The following is a 22,555-nucleotide window of genomic DNA, read 5'->3' as shown; positions in this document are numbered from 1 at the left end:
CTGCTATAGAGTCAGCATGTACTACTCTAATCATAGCAGGTACCACCACTGTCGCTTGCCCTGCTCTAATCATAGCAGCTTACACCACGGTATGCATGCACTGCTGCAGGGAAAGCAGGTACCACCACACTATGCACTGCTGTAGTAATAGCACGGACCACCACAGTCACTATGCACTGCTGAATTAATAGTGCTCAGTTGTGGAGAGAGTGCAGAGTTTCTCACATCTGCCCAGTGTGCTCATGACCGGCTCCGGTTTAACACCAGAGTGTGTGAGGACGGGTGAGACATCCTCTAACACAAGTGCGGCTACGCTTTTTTTTGGTCACGCTGCACAATGGTGCCGATCGCCGGGACTGGTTTACTACGGCCTTTGGAGCGGCTTTGCCAGTTTCGCCAGATCGGCCCAGGACCGCTGGATAATGTCGGATGATAATCGTGTGGTGACGGATAATCGATGACGATCGACGGTGTCTCGAGCTGAATGCGGTGCCCAACGTGCGACATTGGTTGACGCGCGGCCGGCCAACGCGCCGTCTAAATCCGCGTCTCTCTTCTGGAATTCTCAGGCGGGCAACGCTTTTGGTGAGCCGGCGGTCACAATGAGCTGGAGCTTCCTGACCCGTCTGTTGGAGGAGATATCTCTGCACTCGACGTACCTGGGCAAGCTCTGGCTCACCACGTTCCTGATCTTGCGCATCATGCTGACTATCGCGGCGGGCGAATCCATCTACCACGACGAGCAGAGCTCGTTCATGTGCAACTCGCAACAGCCGGGCTGCACAAACGTCTGCTACGACTCCTTCGCTCCCCTCTCCTACGTGCGCTTCTGGATTTTTCAGATTATCACCGTGGCGGCGCCCAGCATTCTCTGCCTCGCCTTCGCCATGCACAGGATACAGAGGTCTAGTAGAGTTACGACGACGATAATCGTGATGATAATAATGACGATGAAGGCCCCCCCCCCCCCCCCCAAAAAAAAACCTTAATTCCACTCTTTGTTTTGGTGAGAAGGATATTTTTAAACTTTCATTCCTGCGTCGTTATCCGCAGGTCAGAAGGCTCGACCGGCCACAAAAAGCACCGACGGACCGAGCAAGCCGAGGAGAATGTCCAAGCGGAGAAAGGAGGGGAGTTTGCCGACGAGGCCGGCGAGGTCAAGAAGAACGACCACAGATGGCACGACGGGCGCCGCGCGATCCGGTCCGACGGCCTCATGTGGGCGTACACGCTGCAGCTCGTCCTGCGCACGGTGGCCGAAGTGGGCTTCCTTCTGGGCCAGTACGTGATGTACGGCTTGGAGGTGATCCCCCGCTTCGAGTGCCCCCGCCGCCACCCTTGCCGCCACCGCGTCGACTGCTTCGTGTCGAGGCCCACGGAGAAGACCGTCTTCCTGTATGTGATGTACGCCGTGGGCGGCCTCAGCCTGGCTCTCGACCTGGCCGAGCTGTGGCACCTGGGGATGGGCGCCCTCGGGGACTTGCTGCCAGGCAGCCAAGCCAAGCGCCAGCAACGGTCAGGGCTGGATTAAGGTTCTTGTAGGCCCTAGACACTTCTGTCTCGTAGGCTTTCAGTCAGGGCCGGATTAAGGTTCTTGTAGGCCCTAGACACTTCTATCTCGTAGGCCTTCAGTCACGGCTGGATTAAGGTTCTTGTAGGGCCTTGACACTTCTATCTCGTAGGCCTTCAGTCAGGGCTGGATTAAGGTTCTTGTAGGCCCTAGACACTTCTATCTCGTAGGCCTTCAGTCAGGGCCAGATTAAGGTTCTTGTAGGGCCTTGACACTTCTGTCTCGTAGGCCTTCAGTCAGGGCCAGATTAAGGTTCTTGTAGGGCGTAGACACTTCTATCTCGTAGGCCTTCAGTCAGGGCTGGATTGAGGTTTATTGTAGGCCCTAGACACTTCTATCCCGTAGGCCTTCAGTCAGGGCTGGATTAATGTTCTTGTAGGCCCTAGACACTTCCATCTCGTAGGCCTTCAGTTAGGGCCAGATTAAGGTTCTTGTAGGGCCTAGACACTTCTATCTCGTAGGCCTTCAGTCAGGGCCAGATTAAGGTTCTTGTAGGGCCTTGACACTTCTATCTCGTAGGCCTTCAGTCAGGGCTGGATTAAGGTTCTTGTAGGCCCTAGACACTTCTATCTCGTAGGCCTTCAGTCAGGGCTGGATTAAGGTTCTTGTAGGCCCTAGACACTTCCATCTCGTAGGCCTTCAGTCAGGGCCAGATTAAGGTTCTTGTAGGGCCTTGACACTTCTATCTCGTAGGCCTTCAGTAAGGGCTGGATTAATGTTCTTGTAGGGCCTAGACACTTCTGTCTCGTAGGCCTTCAGTCAGGGCCGGATTAAGGTTCTTGTAGGCCCTAGACACTTCTATCTCGTAGGCCTTCAGTCACGGCTGGATTAAGGTTCTTGTAGGGCCTTAACACTTCTATCTCGCGGGCCTTCAGTCAGGGCCGGATTAAGGTTCTTGTAGGGCCTTGACACTTTTATCTCGTAGGCCTTCAGTCAGGGCTGGATTAAGGTTCTTGTAGGGCCTTGACACTTCTATCTCGTAGGCCTTCAGTAAGGGCTGGATTAATGTTCTTGTAGGGCCTAGACACTTCTGTCTCTTAGGTCTTCAGTCAGGGCTAGATTAAGGTTCTTGTAGGGCCTTGACACTTCTATCTCGTAGGCCTTCAGTCAGGGCTGGATTAAGGTTCTTGTAGGCCCTAGACACTTCTATCTCGTAGGCCTTCAGTCAGGGCCAGGTTAAGGTTCTTGTAGGGCCTTGACACTTCTGTCTCGTAGGCCTTCAGTCAGGGCCAGATTAAGGTTCTTGTAGGGCGTAGACACTTCTATCTCGTAGGCCTTCAGTCAGGGCTGGATTGAGGTTTATTGTAGGCCCTAGACACTTCTATCTCGTAGGCCTTCAGTCAGGGCTGGATTAATGTTCTTGTAGGCCCTAGACACTTCCATCTCGTAGGCCTTCAGTCAGGGCCAGATTAAGGTTCTTGTAGGGCCTAGACACTTCTATCTCGTAGGCCTTCAGTCAGGGCCAGATTAAGGTTCTTGTAGGGCCTTGACACTTCTATCTCGTAGGCCTTCAGTCAGGGCTGGATTAAGGTTCTTGTAGGCCCTAGACACTTCTATCTCGTAGGCCTTCAGTCAGGGCTGGATTAAGGTTCTTGTAGGCCCTAGACACTTCCATCTCGTAGGCCTTCAGTCAGGGCCAGATTAAGGTTCTTGTAGGGCCTTGACACTTCTATCTCGTAGGCCTTCAGTAAGGGCTGGATTAATGTTCTTGTAGGGCCTAGACACTTCTGTCTCGTAGGCCTTCAGTCAGGGCCGGATTAAGGTTCTTGTAGGCCCTAGACACTTCTATCTCGTAGGCCTTCAGTCACGGCTGGATTAAGGTTCTTGTAGGGCCTTGACACTTCTATCTCGTAGGCCTTCAGTCAGGGCCGGATTAAGGTTCTTGTAGGGCCTTGACACTTTTATCTCGTAGGCCTTCAGTCAGGGCTAGATTAAGGTTCTTGTAGGGCCTTGACACTTCTATCTCGTAGGCCTTCAGTAAGGGCTGGATTAATGTTCTTGTAGGGCCTAGACACTTCTGTCTCGTAGGTCTTCAGTCAGGGCTAGATTAAGGTTCTTGTAGGGCCTTGACACTTCTATCTCGTAGGCCTTCAGTCAGGGCTGGATTAAGTTTCTTGTAGGCCCTAGACACTTCTATCTCGTAGGCCTTCAGTCAGGGCCAGATTAAGGTTCTTGTAGGGCCTTGACATTTCTGTCTCGTAGGCCTTCAGTCAGGGCCAGATTAAGGTTCTTGTAGGGCGTAGACACTTCTATCTCGTAGGCCTTCAGTCAGGGCTGGATTGAGGTTTATTGTAGGCCCTAGACACTTCTATCTCGTAGGCCTTCAGTCAGGGCTGGATTGAGGTTTATTGTAGGCCCTAGACACTTCTATCTCGTAGGCCTTCAGTCAGGGCTGGATTAATGTTCTTGTAGGCCCTAGACACTTCCATCTCGTAGGCCTTCAGTCAGGGCCAGATTAAGGTTCTTGTAGGGCCTAGACACTTCTATCTCGTAGGCCTTCAGTCAGGGCCAGATTAAGGTTCTTGTAGGGCCTTGACACTTCTATCTCGTAGGCCTTCAGTCAGGGCTGGATTAAGGTTCTTGTAGGCCCTAGACACTTCTATCTCGTAGGCCTTCAGTCAGGGCTGGATTAAGGTTCTTGTAGGCCCTAGACACTTCCATCTCGTAGGCCTTCAGTCAGGGCCAGATTAAGGTTCTTGTAGGGCCTTGACACTTCTATCTCGTAGGCCTTCAGTAAGGGCTGGATTAATGTTCTTGTAGGGCCTAGACACTTCTGTCTCGTAGGCCTTCAGTCAGGGCTAGATTAAGGTTCTTGTAGGGCCTTGACACTTCTATCTCGTAGGCCTTCAGTTAGGGCTGGATTAAGGTTCTTGTAGGCCCTAGACACTTCTATCTCGTAGGCCTTCAGTCAGGGCCAGATTAAGGTTCTTGTAGGGCCTTGACACTTCTATCTCGTAGGCCTTCAGTCAGGGCCAGATTAATGTTCTTGTACGGCCTTGACACTTCTTTCTCGTAGGCCTTCAGTCAGGGCCAGATGAAGGTTCTTGTAGGCCCTAGACACTTATATCTCGTAGGCCTTCAGTCAGGGCCAGATTAAGGTTCTTGTAGGGCCTTGACACTTCTATCTCGTAGGCCTTCAGTCAGAGCTGGATTAAGGTTCTTGTAGGCCCTAGACACTTATATCTCGTAGGCCTTCAGTCAGGGCCAGATTAAGGTTCTTGTAGGGCCTTGACACTTCTATCTCGTAGGCCTTCAGTCAGGGCCAGATTAAGGTTCTTGTAGGCCCTAGACACTTATATCTCGTAGGCCTTCAGTGGTAATGTTCTACAGCTGCTACTGCTCCTAACCCGTGTCACTAACTCCCTCCGCTGTCACTCGGCTTCTCTCGCGCGGTACTTGAAACTGGACGTACGTCGTCGCTGCTGACACGTTCATTACTTAGCCAGTGCCCTCGTTCTACGGGAGGGCGTGCTGCGTGCCCGCACTTCGGAAGATTCCTACTTGAAGTTATTGGGGAGAGGAAAAAAAATATATCACGCGAGGTAAGCCTCAAAATATCGAACGCGGAAATGTCTTCCGCTATATATTTTTTGACCACGGCTATTGCGTGGGATGCCGTTTGTTTTCACCGATAACAAATTCAACGTCACCATGGGACCCCCCATGATGTAGCTGCACGTGATGTAGCTGCTCACAACGAGCTCTCAATGTGCTGATAGTGGCATTGTCTCTGTGCTGTTCGCCTTTTGGCATCCTCTGGTCTAACACTGTTTGAGACTAGGCTCTAAAGATAGCTCTCCCTGGTGTGGACCAATCAGTTTCAAAGACAATGCATCATATACTACCAGAGCATGTTTGTTTGCATGTTCACCACAAGTGTAGCCACATAAATGGTGTCATTACTCTGTAGCGACAGTACCGAGTGAAGAGTGGTGCTGTACGCGTGGTGCCGCTCTATGGTACCAGAGTGAGCACGGCACGGAATGGCTCACTAGAGGGCAGGGTCCGGGTGTCGCTGAGGTCGGGTCAGGACATGATATCCTGGGTGAACCCGAGAGGGCACATGACTGGACGAGGGGGCAAGGGGGGACGTGAGGGTCACGTGATAAGGACCCAGGGTCCCTCCCGGAAGGATCTGGAAGGGGCGTGGCCAAGGGCAGAGCCGGCCACACCCCCTCCCGGAAGGATCTGGAAGAGGGCGTGGCCAAGGGCAGAGCCGGCCACGCCCCCTCCCGGAAGGATCTTGAAGGGGGCGTGGCCAAGGGCAGAGCCGGCCACACAGTTATAAACCAAGTCCCGGGTGGGAGCGGGGCTGCTGGGTCAACTCTGGGAATGAAGCCGCCATCTAAGGTCCTCGGTCTCCGGTCTCCGCTAGTGGACCAGGCAGCGTGTTGAGCTGTCCTGGTCCGGTAATATAGTATCTTCCCGCGTGTTAGCTAAGTTGGGAGCGGTGGTTACCGCCCTATGTCGTCATCCTGTTGAGAGCTACCTGTTGCCTCCAGTTCTAGTGTGCGCCTAAATGGAACCCACCACACAAGTGCTGTGTGTGGTTAATGTGAACTTGATTCCATGCAAAAGGTTTCTATTTGGCGTTCCAACATCTTAACACTACTTGTGCTTTATTGCCAGAAAGGGTACGGGCTTCCTCCCTGACACTCAAAACGTGCCGTTCCCGCTGCTACTGTCGTTGCCATGAACAGGATTGCGAACGGCGATCCTCCTCCTCCGCCTCCTCCTCGTCGTGCGGCCGAGACGGAGGAGGCCGCCCCCCGGCAGGTGGCGATAACGCCGGCGGCTGCGTCACAGCTGCAAGGTTACCTGCGCGCGATACAGCGGCGGCTGGAGCTGACGGTTTCCCCACCACCCCGACGGGCCAGGGCAGCGCGGGGATACGGGGAGAGCGGAGCAGGGAGAGGTGGGGGAGGCGGAGAGGGAGGACGGCGGGAGACTCCGGCCTTAAGCTCGGCCGCGGTGGCCGTGAGCAAAAACCCCCAAGTGCAGCTCGGCAAGAAATACGAAGTGGCGGCGGCGGCAGACGAAGTAGGAGATTCCGGAGAAGAACAAGGAGAGGTCAAGGTCGCCTCTAGGAAGGGAAGGGCCGTCCGAACGAAGAAATATCCAACCATCTCAGTTTGAGTTTCCTTACTCTTTGGTCCTTTCGGTAAAGTCACGTCGGTAGAAATAAACATTTTACTTTTTATTCTTGGTTCTTTCGGTAAAGGCACCACGTAGAAGGGAAACTATGAAATAATAAAAATATAAAGCAATAGAATTATCTTATTGTTATATTTTATTTTTTATTTTATTGTTTCCCTTCTACGTGGTGACTTTACCAAAAGAACCAAAGAGTGTGAATCCCTGCAGTCGCGAAAGCTTCAAGTCGAGATTTAAGTTTCCTGTTTTGAGTTGAACGCCGAGTTATTCACGAATAAAGGTTTTCTCTTTTGGGGGGGTCAGATCTCGCTTGTGAGTTGTAGATATGTCGTTGAGCACTCCACCACCCGGCATCAGCCAGCAAGGTTGTGTCACGTAGACGAAACCTCGTGCCGGGTGGTTACTACTGCAGCCCACCAGTGTGTTTGAGAGAACAATTGTGAGCGTGGATTTATTCTCCCAACACTATACACTGCACTACTATACACTACACTATACACTACGCACGGCACTATGCTATACCCGACTATACACTATACTACTATACACATCACTACTATACATTACACTACTATACACTACACACAATACTGTACACTACACTACCATACATCACTATACACTACACTATTATACACTACTATACATCACTATACACTATAGCAGTGGTTCTTAACCTTGTTGGAGGTACCGAACCCCACCAGTTTCATATGCGCATTCACCGAACCCCTCTTTAGTGAAAAATAAAATGTGATTTTTTTCAAATTCAAGACATAGATATGTTTTTTACTGGTACACAAAATGAGCCGTGCATGAACATTACCTTGTTCAAAGAATAAAACCAACACAATGCATAAACTCACAACAAATTACATACCTGGAAATCAATGTGACTTCTGCTGTTGCCTTTGAGAGATCAGTTCAGATATGCGTGGCTTCACCTTGGCAAGTGCCACTCTCATGTCATTTTCACAGCAAAGTCTGTTCCTTTTCTTCGTTTTTATGTCCAGCATCCTCGAAAAGGATTGCTCACAAAGATATGTTGTAACAAATGGTATAAAAAAAATCCAGGGCTTTCTTAGCAATAACTGGATACTTGTTCATTTGTCGACACCAAAACGTTGAGAGCGTTGTTGTTCTGAAGAGTTGCTGTTGAACCTGGCTCTGCTGAATTTCAATGATTTCGTCGAGGAATTCATCATTGACATCTGCTGTTTCAACAGCAAACGTGAACGGCTGTCTCACCCATGCTGGATATGACTCTCTTGTAGGGAAATATCCGTCGAGAGACTTTGCAAGCTCATCTAAGTGCGTGGCAATTGTTTGCTTCAGTTCCGTGGATACAGAAATATCTCCGATTCCAGACACATCTTCGATCTTACTTGCACAGTCGTCCAGAAGCGGGAAGTTTCCGAAGTTATTGTTCTCTGTTCGTCGTTTCCATAACGGTAGCTTTTTTTGAAAAGCCTTCAGGTGTTCTTCCGCTTCCATGATATTGAATCCACCACCCTGCATCTGCTGATTGAGATGATTGAGAGCTGCGAATATATCAGCCATGTACGCTAAAATGAGAATGAACTCAGGATTTTTGAAGCAATCTGCATGGCAGTGTTGGTGCTCTTGCAAAAACAGGGCTAATTCCACACGCATGGCAAAAACACGATTCAGCACCTGTCCCCGGGATAACCACCGAATATTAGAATGGAGCAGAAGTACCTCAAATTCAGAGCCCATTTCTTTACACAGCTCACTGAAGATGCGGTGCCTCAGAGCACTTTTTCGCACATAGTTCACACATTCCACCACAGTTTTTAATACTTCTGCCATTTTTGGAGGTAAGGTTTGTGTTGCCAACGCATGCCTGTGCAGAATACAATGCGTCACAATGATGTGTGGTGCATCGGCCTTTACTAGCACACCAAAACCAGACTTTCTTCCCAGCATGACTGGAGCTCCGTCCGTACAAACTGCAGAAACCATATCCCATGAAAGATTGTTGTCTCTGAAGAAGTCATCCACAAGCTTCTTCACATCGGCTGCCTTCGTTGTTGTTGTAAGAGGCTTACAAAATAAAAACTCTTCTTTTATCATGTCGTCTTTCACATAGCGTACAAAAACAGCAAGCTGGCTTAGATCAGAAACGTCTGTGGTTTCGTCGAGTTGAAGGCTGAATTTTGCCGGGCTTGAAATAAGATCCGCGACTACTTGAGCCAAGATGTCTTTACTCATGTCTTCTATTCTGTCACTGACGGTGTCATTTGAAAGGGGAATTTGGGATAATTTACCTTCGGCCGCTGTTCCGAGTATCAGATTCGCCATCTTTAATGCAGCTGGTTTCACAAGTGTTTCACCAATGGTGTGTGGCTTGCCCTGCTTTGCGATCAGGTAAGCAACTTCGTACGATGCTGTCAGGATCGGTTTGTTAACAGGTACAAATCCAAGAGCAGGCAGAGTGGCCCTTTCATCGAATCTGGCTCTCTTCACCCTGAATTCAGCAAGTGTTGTGTTCTTGTATTCCCCGTCTCCATGCAGCTTCAAGAAGTGTTCCTTTAGTTTTGCCGGTGCAAGACTAGAGTTGCTCAACTTGGCGTTGCAAATCATGCAGATAGGACGCTCACTCCCATCACGTTCCGTGATACATGAGAATCCATGTTGTACATATTCGTCCGACCACTTTCTTCTTTTGCCCGACATAGTATGGATAAAATATTAAAGAAATCATACGACGTACGACAACAACAGTCACACGTTGACTACTGAGTACGCACTAAATTCCCCGCAGCGCTGATTGGCCAAGCAGTGTAGCATGATCATCTGCAGCCAGTGATGGCCAAGCGGGCCGTGTGTGTCATCACAAATTTACACAATAATTCAAGTGTGTCCGGACCTCCGTGGCGGGGGCTCTGCCGAACCCCTGAGATCGACTCACCGAACCCCTGGGGTTCGATTGAACCCAGGTTAAGAACCACTGGTCACTATGGTAATATTCACTACTATACACTACACTATACGCGGCTATACACCACAGTAATATAGGCTACCCTACTATACACTACACTATACACTACTATACATCACTATACACTATAGTAATATACACTGCTATACACTACACTATACGCTGCTATACACCACAGTAATATAGGCTACACTACTATACACTACACTATACACTGCACTATACACTACTATACACTACACTGCACTATACACTACTATACATCACTATACACTATAGGAATATACCTTGATATACACTACACTATACGCTGCTATACACAGTAATATAGGCTACACTACTATACACTGCACTATACACTACACACAATACTGTACACTACACTACCATACACCAATATACACTACACTACTATACATCACTATACACTAGTAATATACACTACTATACACTACACTATACCCAGCTATACACCACAGTAATATAGGCTACACTACTACACACTACACACAATACTGTATACTACACTACCATACACCACTATACACTACACCACTATACATCACTATACACTATAGCAATATACACTGCTATACACTACACTATACACTACACCACTATACATCACTATACACTATAGTAATATACACTACTATACACTTCTATACACAACACCACTATACACCACTATGCACACTATACACTACGCCACTATACACTACACTATACACTACTATACATGACTATACACTATAGTAATATACACTACTATGCACTACACTATATGCTGCTATACACTAGACCACTATACACTACACTATACACTACTATACACTACACTATACACTACTATACACTACACCACTATACATCACTATACACTATAGTAATATACACTGCTATACATTACACTACACTACACCACTATACATCACTATACACTATAGTAATATACACTACTATACACTTCTATACACAACACCACTATACACCACTATGCACACTATACACTACGCCACTATACACTACACTATACACTACTATACATGACTATACACTATAGTAATATACACTACTATGCACTACACTATATGCTGCTATACACTAGACCACTATACACTACACTATACACTACTATACACTACACTATACACTACACCACTATACATCACTATACACTACTATACACTACACCACTATACACTACTATACACTTCACCACTATACACTACACTATACACTACTATACATGACTATACATTATAGTAATATACACTACACTATACACTACACCACTATACACTACTATACACTACACTACTATACACTATAGTAATATACACTACTATACACTACACTATACACTACACCACTATACACTACTATACACTCTGCTATGGGTGGGGGGGAGGGGCTGTCTCGTGCTGAGGGGGCTTTGAAGAGGGAGGCGATGTGAGCCAATCAGGGGGTGTGCGTGTCACGTGAACTAAGGAATCGCTTGTCGAAGGAATCTTTTACCAAACGATTCTCCAGCCAAAGAATCGACGTTTAATGTCTGCGGCACTTTTCCGGATCGACTTGACAAGAAGGAATCGACGATAAAAACCACGATTCGCGATCCACAATGGCGGCGCTGCTCCTGTGCCCACGTTGACGTCTCCAGCTGCAGACTGATCACCTCCAGTAGGGCAGTGAAGATGCGGCTACTAGTACCAGTACTACTAGTACCAGTACTACTAGTACTGGTAGTAGTAGTAGTACCACTAATACTACTAGTTGTATTAGTACTAGCGGTACTACTACTACTCGTACCACGAGTAGTAGTAGTACCAGTACTACTAGTACTGGTACTACTACTACCACGAGTAGTAGTAGTACCAGTGCTACTAGTACTGGTACTACTACTAGTAGTACTAGTAGTAGTACCACTAATACTACTAGTTGTGGTATTAGTACTAGCGGTACTACTACAAGGCCTACGACAACTAGTACTACTACTGTACTACCACTACCAGTATTACTACCAGTACTACTACTACCAGTACTACTACTACCAGTACTACTACCAGTACTACAACTACTACTACCACTATTACCACTACCAGTACTACTGCTACCAGTACTGGTACTACTGGTACTACTACCGCTACTACCAGTACTACTACAACCAGTAGCACCGGTACTACTACTACCACTGCTACTACTACCAGTACTACTACCAGTACTACTACCAGTACTTCTACTACCAGTACTACTGCTACTACTACCAGTACTACTACCAGTACTACTACCGCTACTACCAGTACTACTACAACCAGTAGCACCGGTACTACTACTACCAGTACTACTACTACCAGTACTACTACCAGTACTACTAATACTACTACCACTATTACCACTACCAGTACTGCTGCTACCAGTACTGGTACTACTGGTACTACTACCGCTACTACCAGTACTACTACAACCAGTAGCACCGGTACTACTACTACCACTGCTACTACTACCAGTACTACTACCAGTACTACTACTACCAGTACTACTACCAGTACTACTACTGGTACTACTACCGCTACTACCAGTACTACTACAACCAGTAGCACCGGTACTACTACTACCAGTACTACTACTACCAGTACTACTACCAGTACTACTAATACTATTACCACTATTACCACTACCAGTACTACTGCTACCAGTACTGGTACTACTGGTACTACTACCGCTACTACCAGTACTACTACAACCAGTAGCACCGGTACTACTACTACCACTGCTACTACTACCAGTACTACTACCAGTACTACTACTACCAGTACTACAACTACTACTACCAGTACTACTACCAGTACTACTACTGGTACTACTACCGCTACTACCAGTACTACTACCAGTACTACACCTGGTACTACTACTGCTACTACCAGTACTACTACTGGTACTACTACCGCTACTACCAGTACTACTACAACCAGTAGCACCGGGTCTACTACTACCACTGCTACTACTACCAGTACTACTACTACCAGTACTACTACTACCAGTACTACTGGTACTACTACAGCTACTACCAGTACTACTACAACCAGTAGCACCGGTACTACTACTACTACCAGTACTACTACTTCTACCAGTACTACTACCAGTACTACAACTACTACTACTACCAGTACTACTAGTACTACTACCAGTACTACTACTACCAGTACTACTACCAGTACTACTACTACCAGTACTACTACTGGTACTACTACCGCTACTACCAGTACTACTACAACCATTAGCACCGGTACTACTACGACTACAACTACCACTGCTACTACTGCCACTATATCTACGAAAAATACTACTACCACTATGACTACTCGTCAATTACTACTACTACCACTACAACTCAATCGGAGGTGAGGTCTTGAGTCTATGGGCAATGTTGAGCATATGGGTAGTTTTGAGTCTGTGGGCAGTGTCGAGTCTATGGTGCAGTGTTGAGTTTATGGTGCAATGTTGAGTCTGTGGTGCAGTGTTGAGTCTATGGTGCAGTGTTGAGTCTATGGTGCAGTGTTGGGTCTATGGGCAGTGTTGAGTCTGTGGTGCAGTGTTGAGTCTATGGTGCAATGTTGAGTCTATGGTGCAGTGTTGGGTCTATGGGCAGTGTTGAGTCTGTGGTGCAGTGTTGAGTCTATGGTGCAGTGTTGAGTCTATGGTGCAGTGTTGAGTCTATGGTGCAGTGTTGAGTCTATGGTGCAGTGTTGAGTCTATGGTGCAGTGTTGAGTCAATGGGCAGTGTTGAGTCTATGGTGCAGTGTTGAGTCAATGGGCAGTGTTGAGTCTATGGTGCAGTGTTGAGTCTATGGTGCAATGTTGAGTCTATGGGCAGTGTTGAGTCTATGGTGCAGTGTTGAGTCTATGGTGCAGTGTTGAGTCTATGGTGCAGTGTTGAGTCTATGGTGCAGTGTTGAGTATTGTAGTACAAATACTTACACCATGATCCAATGTTCTAGTGTGCAGGTGGAGTCACCGGTAGAGGCGGCCTGCAGACGCCGTCGGAACGCCCTCCCCCCGTAGGAGGGGGTTGATTCTCTGGTTCACTCACCCACTCACCCAGTCAACCACTCACTCACCCACTCACTCACCCACTCACCCACTTACTCACCCAGTCAACCACGCACTCACCCACTCACCCAGTCAACCACTCACTCACCCAGTCAACCACTCACTCACCCACTCACTCACCCACTCACCCACTTACTCACCCAGTCAACCACTCACTCAACCACTCACCCACTCACTCACCCACTCACTCACCCACCCACTCACCCACTCACTCAACCACTCACCCACTTACTCACCCAGTCAACCACTCACCCACTCACTCACCCACTCACTCAACCACTCACCCACTCACTCAACCACTCACCCACTCGCTCTCTCACCCACTTACTCACCCAGTCAACCACTCACTCACTCACTCAACCACTCAACCACTCACCCAACCACTCACCCACTCACTCAACCACTCACCCACTCACTCACCCACTCACTCACTCACCCACTTACTCACCCAGTCAACCACTCACTCACCCACTCACTCAACCACTCACCCACTCACTCAACCACTCACCCACTCACTCACCCACCCACTCATCCACACACCCACCCACTCACCCAGTCAACCACCCACTCAACCACTCACCCACTCATCCACTCACCCACCCACTTATCCACACACCCACAATCACCCACTCACTCACCCAGTCAACCACCCACTCACTCACCCACTCACCCACCCACTCACCCACTCACCCACTCACTCACCCACTCACTCACTTACTCACCCAGTCAACCACTCACTCACCCACTCACTCAACCACTCACCCACTCACTCAACCACTCACCCACTCACTCACCCACCCACTCATCCACACACCCACCCAGTCAACCACCCACTCAACCACTCACCCACTCATCCAATCACCCACCCACTTATCCACACACCCACAATCACCCACTCACTCACTCAGTCAACCACGCACTCACTCACCCACTCACCCACTCACCCACCCACTCACCCACTCACTCAAACACTCACCCACTCACTCACCCACTCAACCACTCAACCACTCACTCACCCACCCACTCAACCACCACTCACTCACCCACTCACCCAACCACTCACTCACCCACTCACTCACCCACCCACTCACCCACTCACCCACTCACTCACCCACCCACTCACCCACCCACTCACCCACTCACTCACCCACTCACCCACCCACAGGTCCGAGAGAGCCCATGACTCCCGTGAGAGGAGGAGGAGGAGGCCTCGGGTGGGCCAGGACGCCCAGCTGACGGAGGTTGTCACGCTACACTCCCGTGGCAGTCGAGCGAGTACAAGGTGGCCGCCAGTCCGGACGCCCATGGCGGCGTCTGCAGAGGCGTCTCCTCTCACCCGACCAGGAAGCGCCCCCACGCTTTGGGGACGCCGCCGGAAGAGCCGGCGCCGCTGACGGGCGCCGAGTCCCCGGGCACGGCGATCAACGCGGGCTTCATCTTCGCCGGGTCGGCGGCGGCGGCGGCGGTGGTGGTGGGGGGGCTCCGTTGAAGGCTCCGCGGTTGGCACGATGGCGGCGCTGGAACCCAGAGAGAGACGGCGAAGGGTCCCCCTCAGGGAGTGATGTAGGATCACCCTGAGCGGGGGCCCATACCATTGGCTGCCATCGGAGCAGAAACCGCGCAAAAAATCCCCTAGGCCCCGTGGTAAAATCCCCTAGGCCCCGTGGTAAAATCCCCGAGGCCCCGTGGTAAAATCCCTAAGGCCCAGTGGTAAAATCCCCGAGGCCCCGTGGTAAAATCCACTTGGCCCCGTGGTAAAATCCCCTTGGCCCCGTGGTAAAATCCCCGAGGCCCCGTGGTAAAATCCACTTGGCCCAGCGGTAAAATCCCCTTGGCCCAGCGGTAAAATCCCCGAGGCCCAGCGGTAAAATCCCCTTGGCCCAGCGGTAAAATCCCCGAGGCCCCGTGGTAAAATCCCCTAGACCCCGTGGTAAAATCCCCTAGGCCCCGTGGTAAAATCCCTGAGGCAATACCTTTGCCCTAAGGCTGTGATTCCCACATTGGAGTACGAGCGTGGAGATGATTGTGTTCTCTACGTAATAATTCTAAGGCATCTTCTTTGGTTCTTTCAGTAAAGTCACATAGAATGAGAATAAAATAATAAATTGATAAAATAAAATAACACAATAATATTTTATTAATTTATTATTTTATTCTCATTCTACGTGACTTTACCGAAAGAACCATAGAAGATGAATCCTTGCAGTCACGAAAGCTTTAAATCGAAATTGAAAGGCAATTTTACTCAATTCCAGTAATATGTTTGCGTGGATTTCGTTGCGATATCGAATGGCCTCAGTTTGAATGTTTCCCCTGAGACACATTCAAACTGTTAAAAAAACATGCCTGAGTATTGCAATTACGTTTGCATTTTAAACAATTGTATAGTCTGTTAGCATGTGTGTTGCAGTGTCACCATGAAAGTATGCTTGAATTCCAACCCCTACGTCACAAAGTTTTGAACATGCACTTGTTATCGCGTGTAAATGTACAATTTTATAGTTCTGACAAGATTGTTGGCTTGTGTTGCCACTGTTCCTCTGACTGTCGCCGTGTTTTTTCACGGTAATTTGTACACTAACATCGCTGTGCGTGACAATAAATTAGCCGTCTCTGTTCAGGGCTTGGTGTTGCAATGCCACATTCCCCAAATTAGAAGTGGATAAACTCAGCATTCCCCAAATGAGAGACGGATAACCAGAGTTCACCCGTATGTCTATTAACATGGAGTTATATAAATATAAGTGTATTGGTAATAATTATAATTTGAAGCTCTTTGTCAATCCACTGCTACGATGGAGGCCTTCTCGTTCTTTTCAGTCGCGTGGCTAGTTTGACCATACTTCGTGGAGTTACAATGATCATGAGAACGGTGAGGAATCAGCCCAGAACTACACGGGAGGATCTTGTCAATGATCTCAAGGCAGCTGGGACCATAGTCACCAAGAGAACAATTGGTAACACACTACGCCGTAAAGGACTGAAATCCTGCAGCGCCCGCAAGGTCCCCCTGCTCAAGAAAGCACATATACATGCCCGTCTGAAGTTTGCCAATGAACATCTGAATGATTCAGAGGACAACTGGGTGAAAGTGTTGTGGTCAGATGAGACCAAAATAGAGCTCTTTGGCATCAACTCAACTCGCCGTGTTTGGAGGAGGAAGAATGCTGCCTATGACCCCAAGAACACCATCCCCACCGTCAAACATGGAGGTTGGAACATGCTTTGGGGGTGTTTTTCTGCTAAGGGGACAGAACAACTTCACTGCATCAAAGGGACGATGGACGGCGCCATGTACCGTCAAATCTTGGGTGAGAACCTCCTTCCCTCAGCCAGGGCATTGAAAATGGGTCGTGGATGGGTATTCCAGCATGACAAGGACCCAAAACACATGGCCAAGGCAACAAAGGAGTGGCTCAAGAAGAAGCACATCAAAGGTTCTGGAGTGGCCTAGCCAGTCTCCAGACCTTAATCCCATAGAAAATCTGTGGAGGGAGCTGAAGGTTCGAGTTGCCAAACGTCAGCCTCGAAACCTTCATGACTTGGAGAAGATCTGCAAAGAGGAGTGGGACAGAATCCCTCCTGAGATGTGTGCAAACCTGGTGGCCAACTACAAGAAACGTCTGACCTCTGTGATTGCCAACAAGGATTTTGCCACCAAGTACTAAGTCATGTTTTGCAGAGGGGTCAAATAATTATTTCCCTCATTAAAATGCAAATTATAACATTTTTGACATGTGTTTTTTCTGGATTTTTGTTGTTGTTATTCTGTCTCTCACTGTTCAAATAAACCTACCATTCAAATTTTAGACTGATCATTTCCTTGTCAGTGGGCAAACGTACAAAATCAGCAGGGGATCAAATACTTTTTTCCTCACTGTATATAAATCAGCACTGAAGAGACTAAAGCGGCCAGGTGTGGTGCTGGCCACCCACCCCCTCGCGTGTGCTGCTCGCTAACAGCACTTGTCCCACCTGTCTGTTAAGGCTATACGGGGGGGGGGGGGGATCTTTGTGCAGTGGATGGACGAGAGAGCCGAGAGCTCGCCTACACACAGCTCAAGATCGGCGAAGACGCCGGAACGAGTCCACAGATGCTCATTCAGACGGGGCGCTCGGGCGGCGGTGGCATCGGAGCCGAGAAAATAAATCCACACCTTTTTTATGTTTCGGTCGGCCGTGGGTGGGGTCGTTTGACCATACTTCACCACACTGGTCAGTACAGGTTGTTGAAGGCAGGAAGCATAGCTGTGAGAATATGGAAGTTAAATAAAACAATAGAATTTGCAGTGCAGCGCTCTGATATTTAGTATATTGTAAAAAAAAAAAATAGTTAAAATCGGTGGCATTCGATGTCTGAACCGCTGCTAGGCCCTTCTCTTCACCTACCCACAATGACCAGCGTGGTGAAGTATGTTCAAACAACCTCCGCTTAACTGACAAATAGCGGCCAAGTAAATAATTCCCATGTATTCATAAATATTTGTTGCTTTTGTAACCTGCAGGGGCGCATCTCAATTTGTGGCAATTTTGCGATTCAGCGCCCTACTTGGTGGAATTTGCTATGCGGGGGCTTGCACGGGAATAGCGAGTCAAGGAATTGAGGTGGAGGTGGGGGTGGGCGGGCTAGGAAGAGAGGAGAGTAGGGGTTTGATGTTGCAAATTTTAAACACGAATTCCCCACGGCATCGCAGTCATTGCGTCCCAGATCGGAGGCGCACGTTTCCACATTTTCATGGTAACCGCAGTCAGACTGCCGGGATCACTTTGACAAATCGAAGTGGTGAGGTTTTGATGCTGCCACGGAAACGCCAAGGTGCTCGCGCAGATTTCCATCGCTGAGCGAAATAACTACCGCTATTTCTTACACCACCACCCAAACCATTCCCTCCACGCTCACCGAATGTTTAAAGAGAACATTTTTTTAAAGTAAATAAATAACGCCAACCGTGCAGGTCACAGGTTGCCTTTTTGTTACAGCTGACCTGCATTCAGGGTCAATTCTGATGGTAAAAAAATAAAATAACTCGTGTAAGTGATTACGCAGATGCGTTTTTTCCCCCCCGCTGTTTGTGTATGTGTATACAAACGCACTGCAGTTACGTACTGCGAACATAGTTACATACCGTGTGTCTATTAACATGGAGTTATATTAGGTGTGTTTGCGCTGCAGGTGACAGCGGGAACATTGTGTACAAAAGTAACCCGGTACCATTACTATTTACAGACAGGCTTCGAGTGCTTCTGCAGTGACATTGAATTTGTTTGAAAAGGGTGGAGTGGAAGAAGAGGGGGGTAGAGAAAAAGTTTGCTCTTATTACAACACAGCTTATAATCCCACCAATCGGTCATCTTGGTTTTTGTGGCAGTGCAAATTAGCTCGAGCACGAATATTTAAAAGGTCAGAAAAAGTTTAAATTTCAAATCCTGGAATTTTTTTCAATTACATTTTTTGTTCCTCTGTTGTAATTATTATCATATATTTTTACGCGTTCCAGCCACGTACTTACGCTCATTACAAAGCGGAAGTGGAGGTCATGCAGTGGCTCAGTGCGCCAAGCAGGAGTTGACTCATTAACCCAAACCAACTTAACAAAAAATTCCTCTCAAATTGTTTTTCGGGGAGTAAATATTGCAACGTATTTAAAATAAGGAGAACTTTACGTTGCGGATTACGTGCGTGTGTGCCAATAACCAGGATAATTCATGTTTGCAACAGCATTTGCGGGGATTGTTGGCCAAGGTTGACCCGCAAAAGATTTCTCGGCAAAAGGTTAACACCTTTACACTCCATCAAAGACTTCCGTGGTGGGCCCATTAATGTTCCGCATTGCTGATAGGTCCCGTACGGACTCTTAGACGCTCAATTGTTATGTTTTGATGTGCTTTTCATGCCTCTTTTTACTTAATTAGAAATGTGGGAACTTTAATGGTAACATAACCAACAATGTTCTTTCAAGGTTAACCCGTACACTTTGGGCGTAGACAGTCTTAAAATAACGGTCGATAGATCACTGCTTCAAATTTGTGTGTAAGTGGCAGTGGCCAAAATTTGGCAAATCCTTGGTGGAGTGGCATCACAGCTGCGCAAAACAGTCTGGGTAATTGCAATATGGCGGCAATAGCAGTGTCTTGCATCGTTGAGATAGCAGCGTTGTGCGATTATGGTTCTGGTGAATAAAACTTTGAAGGGAGCTGAAATGTATGGGGAGGTTAGGGTGTACACTTCAGCGGTGCTTGCGTCTTGTACAAACGAGTGCTTGAGTGGTGAAAATGGTTTAAGAAGGTGGATGGATTGGATGCATGTGTCCCAGAGATGTCTACGCTTCTGGCATTTACATGGTACAACACTGATGAGGCACGTTCGTAAGTGTAGCAGGGAACACGAGAGTGGGAAGGTCTCTGTCCAGCAGCGGATTGAGAAAGGTCTCTAAAAGAAATGTACCGCATTCTTTGTCAATCACAGCGGCAATCGGTCGCTGCTGGTCAAACACCAACTGAGGAATATTACCGAATGCTCATCGAGTCTGTCTCGTTTGTGGACACATCAAATAGCGGAGCCTTAATCCGAATTCATGTTTTACCTTTGTCAGCCCGCGACTGTGTCGGTCGTGAGGGAGGTTGTTCATGAACATACTTCACCACGCTGGGCAGTGCGGGTTGGTGAAGGAAGTGGGGGCCGTGTCCAAGACTGGTTTCATATATCACCCGACCACCGCTGATGTCAGATATAGCTATGAATCGAACTCGGATCGCCAGGTTTATAACACAGTGTGCCAACTAACCATGCCGTTTGTAATTGCAGGAGCAAATCCTCGTTTTTTTCTGTGGCTGACGCCGTGTGGAAAGACCCAGGGGGATTGTGGGGGAAGTGGCGGGCCTCCATAGGTGGCTTCGATATGCGCAGGATGGGTCAGAAGCCTCTTGAACGGATTCGGTGATCTTCACGCATCAACTACAACCGAGAACAGGCCACGATGGCGATGTTTTATGAAGGGCCTGCTTTTCGACTCAGAAGTTCAGAGGTCGAGAGTTGACCCCGCAGCAGCGTGAACGGTGGCGCAGCTTAAAAAAAAAAACACTTAACCCACTCCGCCAGACGCGTCCCAACTTGTTGCCATGCAAAGAGTAGCAAAATGCCCTTTTGTTTGCAAAGGCCGCTGCCATTAGGAACAGGTTTTACCCTTTTAACTGGCACAAAAACTGACACCTTTATTCAAGGCATCGTGTCTGCAATAAACACAACACAAGCAGTCAAAGTGCAAACAAAAAAGACTGCTTGATGAGTAACCTGTGACCTTCGGTAAAGTCACATAGAATGAGAATAAAATAATAAAACCAACACAAGCGGCCTTCATCGTCGTGAGAATATTACTGTGTTATTTTATTTTATCAATTTATTATTTTATTCTCATTCTACGTGGTGACTTTACCGAAAGAACCAAAGAAGATGAATCCTTGCAGTCACGAAAGCTTTAAATCGAAATTTAACCTGTGACCGTACAACCTGCTCCGTCGATGCCGCGGTTTACGCATTGGCGTCTATCCACCGCTGGGTTGAAGGTCTCTTAAATTTCGATTTAAAGCTTTCGTGACTGCAATGATTCATCTTCTTTGGTTCTTTCGGTAAAGTCACGTAGAATGAGAATAAAATAATAAATTGATAAAATAAAATAACACAATAATATTCTCACGACGTTTCGGCCACAACACAAGCGGCCTTCATCAGGTGAAGGGGACGAGAATGTCTGGTAGGACAGTGCTGAAGGCTGCTTGCGTTGTGGGCGAAACGTCGTGAGAATATTATTGTGTTATTGTATTTTATCAATTTATTATTTTATTCTCATTCTACGTGACTTTACCGAAAGAACCAAAGAAGATGAAGGTCTCTTCCCTGTGCCGTCGTCGTTGCGACGACGCCGCAACGCGTCTCACTCCGGCACGTGAGGCAGGGCCCTTCATTGTAGTGGGCAACGTTCGCCGATTGAATGGTTTCTTCTTCGGAGACACGCGTCGATTACGGTTGCTTTTCGTTGTCGGTTTTCCAAAAGCACTCCAATCCTGCTCTCGTGTGTTGTCTTAACGGTGTGCAAAATAAAAATAATAATAAACCAACGGAATAAGTTGGCTGTATTATTCTACACAGGGGTTAAACTGTTCGAAAATGCAATTGCCAGAGATTCAGAACTCCCCGTACTTTTGATTTGCCTCAATATAAACAGTGTACCGAAGCCCCTGCATCATGATTAAGACGGATGCACTGCTTGTAGCTTGGAAGAGTCCACAATGATGGGGTGGGATAGAGGATATTATTTACCTCTGACTTTATCCCAGGTTTATACGGTGGAACTGCTTGTCCAAAAAATGTAATATTGCGCTTTAAAAATGGATCAAATATGAGAGCAAACGCACTGTCGTTCACCCTGTCAAATCTCTGGAATTAGACATTTTATTTTGAAAACCATTTATACACAACGCATTTTAATCATTTTGCACTATTCCGTGTGCCAGAGGTGATATAAATTGGAATGATATCAATCTGTATTCTTAGCTCTTTCGGTAAAGTCACGTTGAAGGGAAACAATAAAATAATAAAATATATATAAAACAATAAAAATTCTCACGACGTTTCGACCATAACACAAACGGTCGTCATCAGGTGACGACCGTTTGTGTTATGGTCGAAACGTCATCAGGTGACGATCGTTTGTGTTATGGTCGAAACGTCGTGAGAATTTTTATTGTTTTATATATATTTT

General features: G+C 47.7%; 1 protein-coding gene and 1 long non-coding RNA gene across 2 annotated transcripts; both read left to right on the top strand.

Moving 5' to 3' along the window:
* The first annotated feature begins 496 nt into the window (after positions 1-496).
* LOC142922464 (gap junction gamma-1 protein-like) lies at positions 497-6,706 on the top strand. Its single transcript, XM_076063272.1, has 3 exons — positions 497-904; positions 1,054-1,515; positions 6,271-6,706. Exons 1-3 carry the CDS (start codon positions 603-605, stop codon positions 6,704-6,706), a joined length of 1,200 nt encoding a protein of 399 aa, XP_075919387.1. The 5' UTR covers positions 497-602.
* A 5,927-nt stretch (positions 6,707-12,633) lies between these two features.
* LOC142922455 (uncharacterized) lies at positions 12,634-16,412 on the top strand. Its single transcript, XR_012940061.1, has 3 exons — positions 12,634-13,087; positions 13,685-13,766; positions 14,962-16,412. It is a non-coding gene; the product is annotated as an uncharacterized LOC142922455 (long non-coding RNA).
* Positions 16,413-22,555: the final 6,143 nt, after the last annotated feature.

This window comes from Petromyzon marinus, unplaced genomic scaffold, assembly GCF_048934315.1.
Source record: "Petromyzon marinus isolate PM22_M1 ecotype Great Lakes invasive population unplaced genomic scaffold, UKy_Petmar_22M1.pri1.0 PM_G_Scaffold_97, whole genome shotgun sequence".
Classification (NCBI taxonomy): Eukaryota; Metazoa; Chordata; class Hyperoartia; order Petromyzontiformes; family Petromyzontidae; genus Petromyzon; species Petromyzon marinus.
Note: the sequence above shows the minus strand (reverse complement) of the source record. Positions and strands in the feature narration are given on the sequence as shown.